The sequence below is a fragment of the Nanorana parkeri genome, unplaced genomic scaffold, assembly GCF_000935625.1.
Source record: "Nanorana parkeri isolate BGI_ZX_2015 unplaced genomic scaffold, ASM93562v1 scaffold894, whole genome shotgun sequence".
Taxonomy (NCBI): Eukaryota; Metazoa; Chordata; class Amphibia; order Anura; family Dicroglossidae; genus Nanorana; species Nanorana parkeri.
Window position 1 is genome coordinate 187,849 of NW_017307162.1, and position 11,765 is coordinate 199,613.

An 11,765-nucleotide genomic window follows, 5' to 3' on the forward strand; every position below is an offset into this window, starting at 1 on the left:
CTGTTTACATGCTTTGATAAGAAGTCTTCTCAGTGCTGCCTGCCTTGACTTGAATAGGCCATGCTTTTGGAGTAAGGCCCAATTCAAGTCTCTGGAAAGTTACTGAGCAGGGGTGGGCAGCACCTGAGAAGATTTTTGAGTGTTGGGTGTTTTAGCTTAGAGTATGTTAGAGGGGTAGGGTGTAGCAGCTGGGGACATTCTACCTGGGCAGTGTTAGAAATATTTGATAAGTGCATAGAACACTAAAAACCAGTAGTTTAGCAAACAGCGTACCAGCAGATCCAGAGCAAAGTGACTGATAGGGGTTGATTTACTAATGGAATGCAGGTTGTTTATTTGGCATTTTCCCCTAGCTTAGCAAATGTGGTGAAGCTCTGCTTACTTAAATCATCCAATTGTGTGCAAGCAAAAATCCTGTTTTTAAATTTTCACAAACGTGCACACATTTTTGTATTCTTTGCAAACTGAATTTTCACCATATGCTTAGTTAATGTGGTAAAGATTCCCTTGCAAAGTAAATATGCTCTACTCTAGTAAATCAACTTTATAGTCTGGGAATTTTTGATTATATTATTATGCTTCTCTCTCTACTGTGGGTCTTTTCTCACTTTTATTTCAAGTCAGCTGGAAGCCACTTCCCCTCTGGTTAACAACACTCATCTCCAATTCATATTGGAGGTCTACAGAAGCCACCACTTTCACAGGACTCATATATGTAAGCATGATCAGCTTAGCACATGCTAAATAATATAATATGTATATTCACTAGATCACACGAACAGAAACATTTTAGGATATACTCACATATATAGTAATATTCTCTTCCTGGTCTAAATTCAAATCCTAACGAAAATGGAGTGAAGAGTTGGAATTTCTCTGAAAACTTTAGAGGTCCATTGGAGGAGTGGGGCCGATTGCACTCCCATCTTTTGAAGCCCTTGGATGTGTGATCACAGGAGCTGTAGCCATCAAAGTTCACCATGAACAAAACGTATCGTTCAGTTTTATCTTCAGGCACAGAGTCTTCATAATGAGGGCAGAATACATCTAGATAGTCATTGATACAGACATCAATGTGGTAGTCTCCCCTCATGAACCTACAAGAGAAAAAAGAAAGAGAAGGGCATGTTTAATGTTAATAGACAATGTTCAGAATATATGTGGAAAAATTACCATAAAAATGAATATTCTGCTGCCGAATTTTCTACCTATATTACAGTATTTTATTTGGTAGCAAATTACTATTAAAAAAAATAGACAACACTATGAACAAAAACTGTTGCATAAGTTGCCACGTAATATTGGTAATATTTAAGCCAAAAACTAGCTTAATTGTTTTTGACACCCAACATTTCAGCAAACAACATTTTAAGATAAATACATTTGTACCACATGTAAGCATGAAATAGAATAAATACAAAGTACAATACATATTATCTTATCTTTGTGAATACATTTTATCATTGAGATTTCTAGCAGCAGAAACAATTCTGACATAATAAAATATATCAGTAATGCAGAATGAGGCTCAACTTTCCCTATAATGCATTAAAGGATTAGGGGGTCTCTCAGCACATGTTCTCATCATTGATAAGACTACCAACAAGCAGATGTACATGGTCCCCAGCAACATGCCTGTGCACTCAAAATGCACATTGGGGTGATATATAGGATGAGCAAAACTGAAAGTTTGCATTTCCCCAAAAATTCTGCAAAATGTAAGAGGTTTCAGCACAATTTTGCCATTTTGGAAAAATGCATTGTAATCAATGGTCAAGGCAACATTGGGGTGGGTTTTGAGAGTGCAATGGTTTTAAATGACTCATGAGGTTTAGAGGCTTATTTCAATTATCCCGGATCTGTTCTGCAAAATTACAGCCCCTTTTTTTATTATTTTATGTTTTTCTTTTCACAGAAAGAAAAAACAAAGGCAGTGAAAAAGTAAAATAAAAAATGTAATGCACACAAGTATGATTATGGGGGTTATTCACAAAGCTAGCCGAAGCATCAGCCATAGCTCCGGCTGGTCCTTTGGCTAGCTTCGGCCGCCTGAGCCCTTCGGTTCTGTAGAACCGAAGGGCTGCTGTACGGGCTATTCACTATAGCCCATACAGCTCCTGAAGTTGGCCGAGTGGCTCGGTCGAGCCGAAGGCATATGCTTCGGCTCGACTGAGCTGATTGAAAGTCGAAGCGGGCCAAACGACTGGGCATTGGCCAGCTGAAAGCCTGCTACTGACAGCTGGGCGGAGCTAGCAGTCATCTCCGACCACTTGCAATGACAGATCAGCATCCCCTGGTTACCAGGGGATGCTGAACTGTCATTACAATGAGAGCTCAGCGGAGCCGGCCTTGATATCACGGCCAGCTCCGCTGAGATCTCATTGTAATGACTGTTCAGTGTCCCCTGGTTACCTGGTAACCAGGCGATGCTGATCTGTCATTATACACTGAGATCTCGGCGGAGCCGGCGGTGATATCACGGCTGGCTCCCGCCCAGTTGTTATTCATTGACCAAGATCTGCTAGAGCAGGTCCCGACCAATAGGAAACAGTTGGGCGGAGCTAGCTGTCACTGCTAGCTCCACCCAATCGTTTTCTACTTTTTAAAAACTTTTTCTATTCTGCTCGGTACCACGGAGCATGCTGAGCATGTTCGGCCGACCCGAAGCCAGTCGAAGCAAGTCAATGTGCTGCTGATTTCAGCCGATGTATGGCTGAAATCAGCTGTACAAGCGTGAAGTGAATAGCCGCACAGCGTTTGGCTCACTTCACTTCGGGTCGATTATTCACACGGCTGCCTTCGGCAGCTTTGTGAATAACCCTGTATATATACAAAAAAAGATACCAATGCAAATAAGAGTGGTTTGGGCAAATTTCAGAGATCGTGAAATTGGTAAATATAGGGGCTTAATAATTTCCCTTAAATCACTGCATTTTTCCTAGTGATAATTTCATTTATTATTCAGTTCAAACTTTTTACAGTTAATCATGTATAAAAACTGCATAGAGAAAAGGTGAGTCCAGAGTTTATAGCAAGTGTCAGGCTCCTTAAATTTTATAATGCATGTTAGCACAACAGCTTGTTGGTTTGTTGTGCAATTTATTGTGCAATTATTGGTTGGTGATAATAAAGATAACTATTACTATATGACCAACAGCAATTATGGCATTATTAATATAAATAAGTGTTAGTGATATACAAAGGACAAATGTGTTTTTTTATGGTTTTACTGCAATGTGCACTAAATTTATTGAATATTTCATAACGTATTCACAGCAGCGAGCCAGCTTCTATTTGCTATGATTTATGACATCAGGACAGCCATATTTATTTAGTTACACTTTGCTGGCACAATTTTTTAAGACATATACAAAGCCCGATACAGCATTTACAAGAAACGTAAAAGCAGTGCAGCTTGGCTGCCAAACTATACAGAAAAGAATCTGCAGCTTTATGATAAAAGGATTCTGGGATATGAATTAATAGCGCTTGTGGTAACCTGACAGCTCTGAACAAGAGCCAGATGATAGTTGTAGCCCTAGGAAGTCTAGCCCAAATGGGTTTTCTCTTTAATTATTATAAAGCATTTTCAGACATGCAATACTAGAGAATTTGCAAGTGTCAGTCTTGTGACATTTGACACTGATGTGCTCTGAATGATAAATTAGAAGTGAAACTTAAATCCCACCCTTGCCTTTGTAAAGACAAACTCTGTATGAAACAGATTTAAATGAAGACACATTTATGACAATGCATGACCATATATTCAAAGGTCCACAAGAAATGTTTTGTTGTTATTGTTAAATTATATTGATCTTTCTTCAAATCATCACAATTAGAATATGTAGCTGACAATAATGATCACATTTAGTCCGGAACCACACACCAATTCTGTTAGAAGCTCTTTCAAATGATATCTGGTGAAATCTGATTAATTGTGAAAAGCTGCTGCACGTTATTGTTTTGAAAAAAACAACAAATTGCATTAGTCTTATTGATTAAGTCTCTATGTCAAAGGATATCACTCTTATATGATTTTTTTTTCAACACAACATATTATTTTTTAACATAACATATTTTCACAACCATAACTGACTTGGGATTGGAATGACACCTCATTAAAGTCATATACAAGACCGTAAGGATCTAAATTATTATTTTATTAAGAATAATAATATTTATCTGTTTTACTTAGAGTTCACATTAGAATTATAGTGTATATATGTAACTTTGCAATATTATAACATACTACATTATGTTATGACTATTAAACAACAGGGGGCAGTAAAGTCACTTCCATGCTTTGTTTGTATCTCACATATTACACCGCCACAGTATCCCTATTATAGTGGTGCAGACCAGTTTTAAGCCTCAGGCTCCCCGAAGTGGTTTGGCTTAGCAAAATGATCATGCTCAGAATAATGTAACTACTTTCCCCATATCCCTATTATAATGGTACAAACCATCCCTAATTCTAGGATTCCCTGAAGTGGTATGGCTTATCAAAATGACCATGTATAATAGTATAATCAGGGCTCGAAAAATCCACTCGTCTGTGACGAGCAGACAATCAGAAGTGGTATGATTTAGCTAAATGGCTGAGTTCAGAATAGTATGGTCACTTCCCCTGTATTCCTCTTATAGTGGTACAACCTAGTCCTCATTTCCAGACGACCTGAAGTGGTATGACTTAGCAAAATGACTGTGTTCAGAATAGTATAGTCACCTATTACAGTGGTACAGACCAGTTCTAATAATCAGACTCAATGAAGTGGTATGGTTTAGCAAAGGACTGTGTTCAGAATAGTATAATATTGTCCCCCTTATTCCTTGTTATAGCGCAACAGAATAGTCTTACAGTGACATTAAACCCTCAGATTTTTTAACATAAACTAATACTAACTACCTGAAGTGCCTTTGAGAGATGACTATGTGTAGAATGGTAAAATATTATAGCATGGGATGATCTTTAAGATTCAGGTATAATTTAAGCAACAAGAACACTAACAGAATACTACATTTACCTTTTTTTTTTATCACAGAGAGGTATGCCCACCAAAGAAGTCTCTTTGCTGAACATTCTGACCCTGGAAGTGTGAATGATAGCAGTTCACTTATTACAAGCTATTTCAGCTGGCATGTTAGTGCTCTTTGACAGGACAGCTGTGGGAGCTGTTATAAATAATTTGCTCTGAAAATGTTCTGCTCATTTCATTCATTAATGCATAGTAAACCTTCCCACAACATGTATATGGTTTATTCTAATGAAAAGTCGATTTAAGAGTTCATAGTTTACTTTGTAGCAGGGCACAATCTATGTTTACCATCCTGAAAAGAGTATAATGCCTACAAAACATCATCTTCAGATTAATGAAACAAAAAGCTTATTAGAGGAACCAGTGAAACCAAGAATTATACATTATGTGTATGCATGCTTCACAGGAGCTCCTCAATCTATCACATTATATTGATGATACAATAACCCTTGCTCACTGACCTCCCTTGCTATCAACTAATTGATCTTCTTCCAGCAACAGTCACAGTGATGAAGCTGAAGTATAAACAAAGAGTAAAAAGGGGTCATGGAATGCTTCAGTTTCAAAGTTGACATGTGTAAAACTGTATAATGTCTCCTTTGGTACTCCCTCAATTCAAAGGCGTGGTGGGTGTCTTTCACGCTCTTGATAACTGTTATTATATGCGTTGTTTATTTAAATTGTACAAATAGAGAATACATATTAGAAGACGCACAGGCTAGAGAGATGTCTAAACAAGTGCAAACACAACTGCTTTGTTTTAAAACAAGGATGTTTTTAAGTGATAGAGCCGTAACAGTCAGGATGGTAAAATATGTTTTGAGAACACTGTAAATATTTTAAAAGAAAAATGTATCTAAATCTTTTGCATAGCTTCTAACTGCAGATATAATAGGGAGTCCCTTTCATGTAGTAGTGATTCAAACAGCTGGAAAGCCATTTGATCACTTTTACACTTTGACAAATGGCCTCCCTCAGAGTCCCAGGGCTCACTTGGATCCTCTGAGAGCTTGCAACTGCATTCAGGATAGAGAGGGGGCTGTTGAACCCTAATTTAAAACTCTCCTCTGAAAAGAATGAATCTGGAAGTGCTCAGCCCGAGTATTTACAGGGCCAGCACCTAAAATTAACCTCTGTTTTTTCAAGCTTACTTAATGCTCACCTATATACTATATACACCTATGCTTCACCTTTACTTCTTTCCCCCACCCATCTGAGTTCCAGGAGTAAAATACTGTGAGCAGACAAAATCTCAAGTTGTTGCCCATGGAAACCAATCAGCTTCTCTCTTCAGTTTGTTCAGTTAGGGTTTTAAAATGAAAGAGAGAAGCTGATTGGTTGCCATGCACAACTGCTCGATTTTGTCTGCTCGAGTTTTGATAAATTCCCCTCTCAGTATGTCTGGGTATAGGGCATGATCAAATTCTATCCCTTCCTTCTAAGGTGCAACACTGTGTGGCTGACAAATGTTTAGGCAGCAGTGTTGTCTTGTGATAGCGGGTAGAACATATCTAGCCCTGTGTAATCACCATGCAGAGAGACTTGGAGCTTACAAAGGGCATCTACTCTTCACTCCTGTAGGGGAAATGTAGTGTTGGGGATTAGAAGGCAGGATACAAACAAGCCCTACATGGGCAAAGGACAGGTTAACTTCAAGTGCACCAGTGCTGTGAGACAGCTTACCTGTTGACCTTAATCTCTCCATCCACAATATGCATGGGGTGGACACAGAGAAGGCAGCAAGAGACTTAAACTCAATTTCCACCTTTGTAAGTGATTAGCATTTATTGTGGTAATGAAGAGGTAAGAGGTGCAGTGATGCTGTATACATGTGCATTTTCATGATGCACATTTCAGGCTTTCCTCGTTTTCTTTAATGAACCTGTTATGAGGCCTGAAGCCTAACAATTCTAATTTTTCTCCAAATCAGACACCAGTGTTGGATGGCAATCAGCCCCCCCCCCCCCCATTTTTAATTTTAACATGATCATTATGTCTTCAACTGCTGTGCGATTACAAAAAAATAAATTCAATCTAAACCTTACATAGTCTACCAAATTGCCATGTGTATGACAAGTTTCATAGATCCCTGATGCCTTCATTAAGAGGACCTGTCATTACTCAAGTATAATATCAAATATACATTTACGCTGTGTTTGTGTGAGCTAAAATTAATAATTATTGTATTGTTTACGGAGAACAAAGATTTTATAAACATTTGTAGAAATATTGTCAGGCATATTGAATCAGGACTACTATTTGAATTTGATAGTTCATATGCTTTTAGAAAATATATGTGTGTGTTTAGTGAATTGTCCAGTCCATAACGTGCATTTTAACATGTGCATGAAATTTGTTTTAGGAAAACCGGTCAAGCAACAAAAGCATTAATTGTTGAATTGTCGCTGGTTACAATACTTTAATAATCCAACTTCAAAGTTACCACGGTTTAGTGTGATTTTCATAAACTTTAGTGTGGCAGCTCTGAAAGCTTCAGATGATTTAAAAGGCTAGTGAAAGGAAGTTTTTAGTTTCCTGCTGCCACAGGTGGAAGTCGGCAACACATGGATGTTGAGCCTTTGACCTTTAACACTACAGCTGCTATAAGCACAAAAAGAAAACTTCCTTAATGCTAGTGTATGACGGCCAGTTAGTATCATCAATCAACTTTACAAGCAAGTATCCACAAATCTGCCATTTTCTTCATATCTTGCATGATAAGTTCATCTGAATAATATGTTGTATCCTAAAGTGTATTCTGATGTCATGGAAATACTCAAAACTATTTTTTTTTTTACTGAATGAACATTTTTCAAAGCAGATAAATAGGGTCCAGCTGTAAATGTGTACTGAGACAAATTTTTCATAAAAGAGAATGAAAGCCAAACATTTTTTTTTGCATTTAGCCGTCCTTCTGGTCAAAAGAGTATATTTACTAATAAACTCCTGTAACCCAAAGTCAGCATTTCGAGGGCTGCTACCCACAATTTGTTGACAGTGCAGAGCTAAGCAGCAACCAGGAAAGATCCCGACAATATTGTTGGGATCCACCACGCTGCCTGATTGACAGCTTGCTCTGCCTCCCTAGAGTGATAGCCATAGAGCCATAGCCAGCCGTGCCCACCCCCCTCTCCTGTCTGTCCCTTCAATAAGCACTGGAGAATTTTTTTTAATAAAGGACTTGTCAAGATATTTTGTGGTGTTTTTATTTCAATTAAAGGAATTTTTACAAAAATCTGGTCTGTTTATTTACATTTTTATTTTAACCCTTAATTGAATGAGTAGGGGTACAAGTACCCCTTACTCATTCACAAGGGGGGAAATATCTGGGTGCATGTGGCCTGTTATGGTAGAGGGGGTGCTCGCTCACCCCCTTCCCCCCTTTCCTGCCCTGCCTGTGTTCAGATTAAGGGTCTGGTTGGGCATTTTAGGGGGGACCCCACATCCCCCCCCCCCATTTTTGGGGGTGGGGTTCCTCCTTAAAATTCCTACCAGACAGAGGGCCTGGTATGACTTTGGGGGGAAATCTACACATTTTTTTATTTTAACTTGGGGTCCCTCCTAACATTCCTACCAGACCTAAAGGGTCTGGTATGGTTTGGGAGAGGGACCCCACGCTGCTTTTTTTTCTTTTATTAACATGTTATTTTTTAATTCTGCTCTCTACCTCAGAGGTAGCGAACAGAATAGCCAAGCCAAATGCCGCTTGGCGGCTTTCAGCTATTCACTCACTGCTATTCGGCCCCTATGAGAATGGCAGTAAGTTGATTCTAGCCGATGTACGCCTGAAATCAGCCACACAGGGCCGAAGTGAATAGTTGAACTGCGTTCAGTTGACTTCACTTTGGCTCGTTTATTAACTTGGCTGCCTTCGAATAACCCCTTAAGAGTTGTCTTGTTCAACCCCTGAGCAAGGGAAAATCAATAGAAGAATCTGCACAACCAGCTATTGTATTCAGGAAACCTGGTGGTGCCCACAGGGCCACCCACAGCTCAAATTTTGGCCTACTTGTGAGGGGTGTATTGCTAGCTTAACCCCAAGGCACCAATTGCACCCATAACAAATAGAAAAAGCCACCTAAACTTAACCTTTTCCATTTACTTCAAAGAATTTCACCAAACTCTCCTGAATTGCATTGACATTTCAAGGAAATGAAAACTCTCTGTTTCTCTCATGTCTATTCTTAAATACACAAGCAGGAGCATTCAATAAATGCTAATAAAGTAATCCCTCATACCAGGATGGTAAGGTGGTCACATGGCAAAACAGGCAAACCCCAATCAGCTAAGCATCCCAAAAACTTTACATTGCACCCAGATGATAAAACTTTGTTATTTATTAACTCAATACAGATTATCTTTTAGATTTGGTCGAAAAAGTATTTTTGTTGTGCACTAATACTGATTTTAGTGTGCTTTCATCAATTTAATTGTATTTTTTTGGCTTAATATTGATTTGATAAACATTTGCGAAATTATTGCAGGACCTATAAAATTAGTAGCACCATCTTTTTATTCTACCGGACCTGTGCTTTCAGAAAATATATGGTTGGGGGGGGGGATCTAAAGTCTAAAAGCTGCAGTTGAAAATTTTAAAAAAGGTGAAAATTTGCAAAAATGGTGAGGCTAGCTCAGACGCGCAGGGCTTGGCAGTGAAGGGGTTAAACTAAGCTTATGCCTGCTATTAAGCCCACTTAGGTCATCTGGTGGGTAGGCTGGCCTTACCTTAGAGGAATTATGAAATGATTATATCCTACTGGAAGCCATTCATAACCTAGGGAAAATGCACTTTCAGTTAAAAATCTAAGTGGAAGAAACTCTGTCTCCAGTCCATCCATGCTCCCATATACTTGTGATCAAACAGCAGCTTACTAGCTATAGGCCATTGTATTTTTCTTTTTCACAGACCTGTTAATGGCTCTTTGCCAAATGCTTATCGAGAAATTTGATGCAATATAAAGACTATTGATTTCTGGAATGTGCTACAGCAGAACAAAGTATGAATATGATATTAATAATATGACTAAAGGAAATAATGACAAACTAATTATGACTAATAAGAAGCTAAATCATTTAAATGAGGTGCTTGGTAAAATAAGCGTGGGCTCAGATAATACTTGGAATATCATCATAACTGTAAGATGATATTTGTATTTCATCAGCATGATCGCAAGGTCATAGTTATTCCATTTACAGTGTCAGTCCCCCCATAATTAATATCTCAGTTTTTTTTGTAGATGGTAATTGTTAAACTACCTGCCAGTTTTTATATATCTCTTGGAGACTTATTGGTGAAATATCTGCACTAGAGTTCCTGGGTCTGCACATCTACGGCAGCCATTGTGAGGGGTTCTCACTCTCCCTGTTGAATGATCAAAACTGAACTCCTGGATAAGCATATATGGTCCTAATAAAAGAGATATATGCATTTTACTTGAATCTTGGTGTGCTTTGTGTTTCTTGTCCTGATCCATGCAATAATTCAATGCATTTTTCAGGAGCTTCCTGAAATAAAGACCGCTGAGTGCTACCCTGTGTCCTAGTGTGAGGTGAGTAGTGTTGCATCTGCCCCCTCCTGTAGATTTCTGCAGACAGCCTGTAGTGCGTGAACCTGCTGGATCCCCACAACAGCTCTGCTTTCTGCATAGGCTATGTGCATTATAGAGATGATGTCACTGAAACTTTTAAAAGGTAATAGCTGGATTTGAAAATGTATTTGGCTCACGCGGAGTGGATTTATATCTCTTGTGGCTATTGAAGAATATACTGTATATAAAATTAAGTTTTTGTGTCTAGAGTTCAGCTTCAACTTAAATCTCCCGGGTTTTGGGACAACATTTTTCAGGACAGCAACAGTCAGGAACTATGGAAGGAGGAGTTTGTTGTTGGCATCTGCAAGTCATATAAGAAAGCCAGGGGTTGATAGCCCACCATGCTCCACTTATAAATAAATTAATAAATATAGTATCACTTTTTGGTGGTGTGATTCTCTTGGCTTACTCCATTAATGTCACAAGCATGCTCAGAAGGTCATTGATCTCTGTTCTAGGTTATCTGACTAAGTGACTAAGAATGCAATACACATGCAGATATTCACCTGTAATCTATTCACATGGGAATTCACTAGCACTCAATTCTATTGTCACCTTTCATGTTTGCTTCGGATTTGTAATTGCAATGTGTTAAAGGATTTACGAATGTGTTTCAAATTAAATTAAATACCCGTCCGATCATTCTTTTAAAAAAACCCTCAAACAATTCTATTTAAAATTCTGTTCAGATATTTTTGATGCCCGGAATTTGATATAGTTACGACTCCACATGCCTGAAAGCTCTAACATCACTAACATTTTACACAAGCAGTCAGGGTACAATATATTTAATTCATTATTTATCCATATTGTTTCTTTTCTTTAACTACAGCATAAAATAATAAAAGCACATATTAAATGGAGCACGTATTAATATTCATGATGCCTAACTCTTCACACACACATATACACATGAATACAGACCTGTGTGTGCACAGCCTTGCTCTATGATGTACATGCATGTAGCACTCTCATATCATATGATGAATGGCCATTGTTATCAGTATTTATTTGATGGACCTATGGCAAAGTTTGGTGTTTCCATGCACACAGTGAACCCAAACAGGAGCAAAAGTGACTACATGTTTGGAAAAACGTTTTATCACTCAAAACATATATCAGAATATATTTTGCAACA

At 38.3% G+C, this 11,765-nt stretch overlaps 1 protein-coding gene across 3 annotated transcripts in view; it reads right to left on the reverse strand.

Annotated features, from left to right (window-relative positions):
- The window catches only part of EFNA5 (ephrin A5), a 393,716-nt gene that overhangs the window by 70,294 nt on the left and 311,657 nt on the right, over positions 1-11,765 (reverse strand). For all 3 annotated transcript variants that reach the window (XM_018565854.1, XM_018565855.1, XM_018565853.1), the window contains exon 2: positions 805-1,097. In XM_018565854.1, the coding sequence (XP_018421356.1) occupies positions 805-1,097 (293 nt within the window). The remainder of the gene's footprint in view (positions 1-804; positions 1,098-11,765) is intronic.